Genomic DNA, 3,936 nt, shown 5'->3' with positions numbered 1-3,936 from the left:
AAGCCTCTAACCTTCCTGCACAAAGTCATTTGGAGTGATGAGACCAAAATTTAGCTTTTTGGCGACAACCATAAACGCCACAGTTGGAGAGGTGTCAACAAGGCCTATGATGAAAGGTACACCATTGCTACCGTGAAACATGGAGGTGGATCGCTGACATTTTGGGGATGTGTGAGCTACAAAGGAAATTTGGTCAAAATTGTTGGCAAGGTAAATGCAGTATGTTATCAAAAAATACTGGAGGAATATTTGCATTCATCAGCCAGGAAGACATACTTGGACATTGCAACATGCCAATGATCCAAAACACAAGGCCAAGTCAACCTGTCATTGGCTACAGCAGAATAAAGTGAAGGTTCTGGGGTGACCATCTCAGTCTCCTGACCTCAATATCATTGAGCCACTCTGGGGAGATCTCAAACAGTTCATACAAGACAGCCCAAGAATTTACAGGAACTGGAGGCTTTTTGCCAAGAGGAGTGGGCAGCTTTACCATCTGAGAAGATAAAGAGCCTCATCCACAAATACCACAAAAGACTTCAAGCTGTCATTGATGTTAAAGGGGGCAATACACAGTATTAAGAACTGGGGTATGTAAACTTTTGATCAGGGTAATTTGGGTAGTTTCTGTTGCCATTATGATTTAAAAAGAGTAAACACAGTCGATTGATAATAAATGGCTTCAGCCAAACACTAACCATGAGTGAAAGAAAAGTTTTTGTGTTATCATTTATATTCTCTGAAAATGGCCAAGAAATAATAAATTCTGCCAGGGTATGTAAATTTATGAGCACTGTATATGTAATGGTTACAGTTAAACAACATTTATTCCAAGGGTTCTTACTAGCTTAGGTTTTCAAAGGTCCCGATGTATCATCTTTTGAAACTTGCGTACAATTTTGATTCTCAGGGCTTCTGTCCTTATTCCATAAATGATAGGGTTGACAGTGATTGGAGTCATCAGTCCAATGACGGTGATCAAAACATGAGTGGCCAGGGAGACAGATCCACTGTTTAGCCGGTATCGTAATAAAATAAAGAAACTTGCAATCATAAAAGTTGAGAATGCAGCGAGGTGAGTAACCAGAGTGCTGACGGCTTTCTGACAAGCTTCTTTGGAAATCTTCAAACAGATGATAAATGTTCTTATGTAGCAATAAACGATTATTAGCAGACAGCTGATGTCAATCAAAAATGCCTCAACAGCTCCGAAGATATTATTGACCGAAGCATCTCCGCAAGCTAATTTTATAAGTGACATATTTTCACAGAACACATTATTGAGGTGTCTCCCACATAATGGGAGATATGCTGTCATTGTCACTGGGATGAAGACTACTAAGAAGGCAGAAACCCAGTTTACGATTACATACTTCATTGCCCTGGTGTTGGTCATCAAAGCTGGGTATCTCAGTGGCTCACCAACAGCTAAATACCGGTCATGGGCCATTATGGTAAAGGTAAATACTTCAATGGCCGCAAAGCTATGAAGGAAAAAAGACTGGACAAGGCAACCAGAAAAGGAAATGGTGGTGGACCCAGAAAGTAAGTCAATGGTTAGCTTGGGGAGGAACGTTGAGCTACCAAACATACCATTGAAGACCAAATTACATATGAAGATGTACATGGGTTCATGCAGGCTTTCTTCAGTCCAGACAACAAATATGATTAAATAACATATGAACATGGTTGTGATATACACAAACAAAGCTATGGCAGAATATAGGAACTTAAACTTCTCCATCTCCACTACACCAAGGAGAACAAAGCTTGTGCCGGCTTCTGACATGTTTCCTAACATTATTTTAGTGTATTTATTTTAATTATCTACAGTATATCCTAACCTTTACAAACACATAAGCATAGTATATAAACAATATTCCAACTACACAGAATATAAATATATATATATAAAAAAAAAACTCTGTGGTAGATACCACCCTCTACATTGTACAGCATCTAAAAAGTGGGATTTATTTATATGGTAAGCAATGTCCTCAGAGACTCGGCAATGAAGCACCTCCATTAATGAAACACACTCTTCTTTGTTACTAATTGGTCCCTGGGTACCTAAAACATTCACATGCTTTCAAACAATACACAATGACATCCTAGTTCTAAAAACAAAATGTACAAAAGCCAATTTTCGTTCCTTGAAAAATGACAGCTATAAAGATAAAACAAAACAAAAATTTAATTAGTTTTATTTTTACCAATTTTTTTCAAATTATTAAGACTTCCTTTTTCCTAGACTTTCTAGATTTTAGGATAAGAAAGAATCTGAATTCTTTATTGTTCACTTTAACCACTTGCGGACCACTCTCCATGAGCTGTAGATGGGCAGTCCTCACAGGCAAAAGGACGTACCCATAAGTCACTGCCTGCTTCTTGGTTTAGGGCGTGAGCATGGGCAGCCCTCCGTCGACACCCACTGTCATTGTACATAGCTGGAGTCTGTCAGTAGATCCCAGCCAATGATTCATGGCCTGGACCGGCTGCTGATTGGCTGTGCACAATCACAGCCCAGAGTCCTGTGTTGACAATCAACACAGGACTCTGTACAGAGAGAGCAGTCTCTTTGTTCCTTATCTCTTTAAAGCAGGGGTAAGAAACAAAGATCTATAGTAAAAATCAGCACACATTAAACGTTGTTAGGCACACATTTAACCCCTTGATCGCCCTAGATATTAACCCCTTTCCAAACAGTGTCATTAGTACATTGACAATGTATAGTATTAGCATTGATCATTGTATTAGGGATAGTCAGTGGTGCCCTTCCTTTTTGCCACCCCCCACTTTTTTTTTTTTTTTTTCCTTTTTTTCTTTTTTTTTTTTTTTGTTGCCATCTCAGTCCAATACTCCATCCCTGCGGAGTATAATCAGCTCACTGTTCATATCTCCGCTAAATCCTTTTGACATCATTGTGGCAAAATTTTTCTTTTATTTTTCCTTTATCTTTCTCATTTAGTAAATAATTTTACATTCATTTGCCTATAAATAGACTACTAACAATTACATTACATTCTCTAATTTCTTTAACCCGCCTCCCCCCCCCCCAAAAAAAAAAAAAAAAAAAAAAAAAAATCCCACGTCCTCTCCCTCTCTGTCCCCTTAACCCTCAAACATTTCACGATAGTCCTCCCTCTCCAACAATGCCAACCAATGTTGCCACTCCCCTTGTTCTTTTTCCTCTATGTTTTGTAGTTTATACAATGATTCCTCCATTTTCCTCGTTTGCTCAACCCTCTGAACCCATTCCATAATTCTTGGAGTTTGTTTGGACTTCCAGTGACGAGGAATCAATATCTTGGCGGCATTGAGTAGGTGTGGGACTATCGTATTCCTATATTGTATTATTCCTAGTTCAGTGTCGTGAAAGAGACATGTCCAGGGGTTTTTCTTTATTTTCTTTTGTGCTACTAGATTTATAATTTCTAAAATTTTATCCCAAAACAGAGATATTTTAGGACAACTCCACCATATATGTGCGAGGGTGCCTTCTTCCGAACACTCCCTCCAACACAATGCCTGCTGTGCCCCTGTAAACCTCTGCATGCTTTTAGGAGTCATATACCATCTTGATAGTAATTTATACGACATCTCTATCATTCGAACTTCTCTTGTTAATGTGTGGGTGAGCCTACATATTTTTATCCTATGTTCATCATTCCTTAGTGCCCCTAAATCTTCTTCCCATTTCCCTAAAAATCTCGGAAATTCTAAGTCATTTTCTTGTCTTAATATTTTATAAATTTTTGATACTTTTCGAACCAAACACTTGTTATCTTTCAATAAATTCTCCAAGGGTCTCAGAGACTCTAATCCCCGCAGTGGACCTGGTAAACTCTGTGAAAAGTGTGAAATTTGGGTGTACCTCCATTTATCCAATGGTTTTTTTCCCCACTCTTGTATTAGTTCCATATATGTGTACAACCT

At 38.5% G+C, this 3,936-nt stretch overlaps 1 protein-coding gene across 1 annotated transcript; it reads right to left on the bottom strand.

Annotated features, from left to right (window-relative positions):
* Window positions 1–813: 813 nt before the first annotated feature.
* On the bottom strand, window positions 814–1,771 carry LOC143926838 (olfactory receptor 4D5-like). The gene has a single exon (XM_077450876.1). It carries the CDS (start codon window positions 1,742–1,744, stop codon window positions 857–859), a length of 888 nt encoding a protein of 295 aa, XP_077307002.1. The 5' UTR covers window positions 1,745–1,771; the 3' UTR covers window positions 814–856.
* Window positions 1,772–3,936: the final 2,165 nt, after the last annotated feature.

This window comes from Lithobates pipiens, unplaced genomic scaffold, assembly GCF_037356315.1.
Source record: "Lithobates pipiens isolate NorthernLeopardFrog02 unplaced genomic scaffold, aLitPip1_a1.2 Scaffold_23, whole genome shotgun sequence".
Classification (NCBI taxonomy): Eukaryota; Metazoa; Chordata; class Amphibia; order Anura; family Ranidae; genus Lithobates; species Lithobates pipiens.
Note: the sequence above shows the minus strand (reverse complement) of the source record. Positions and strands in the feature narration are given on the sequence as shown.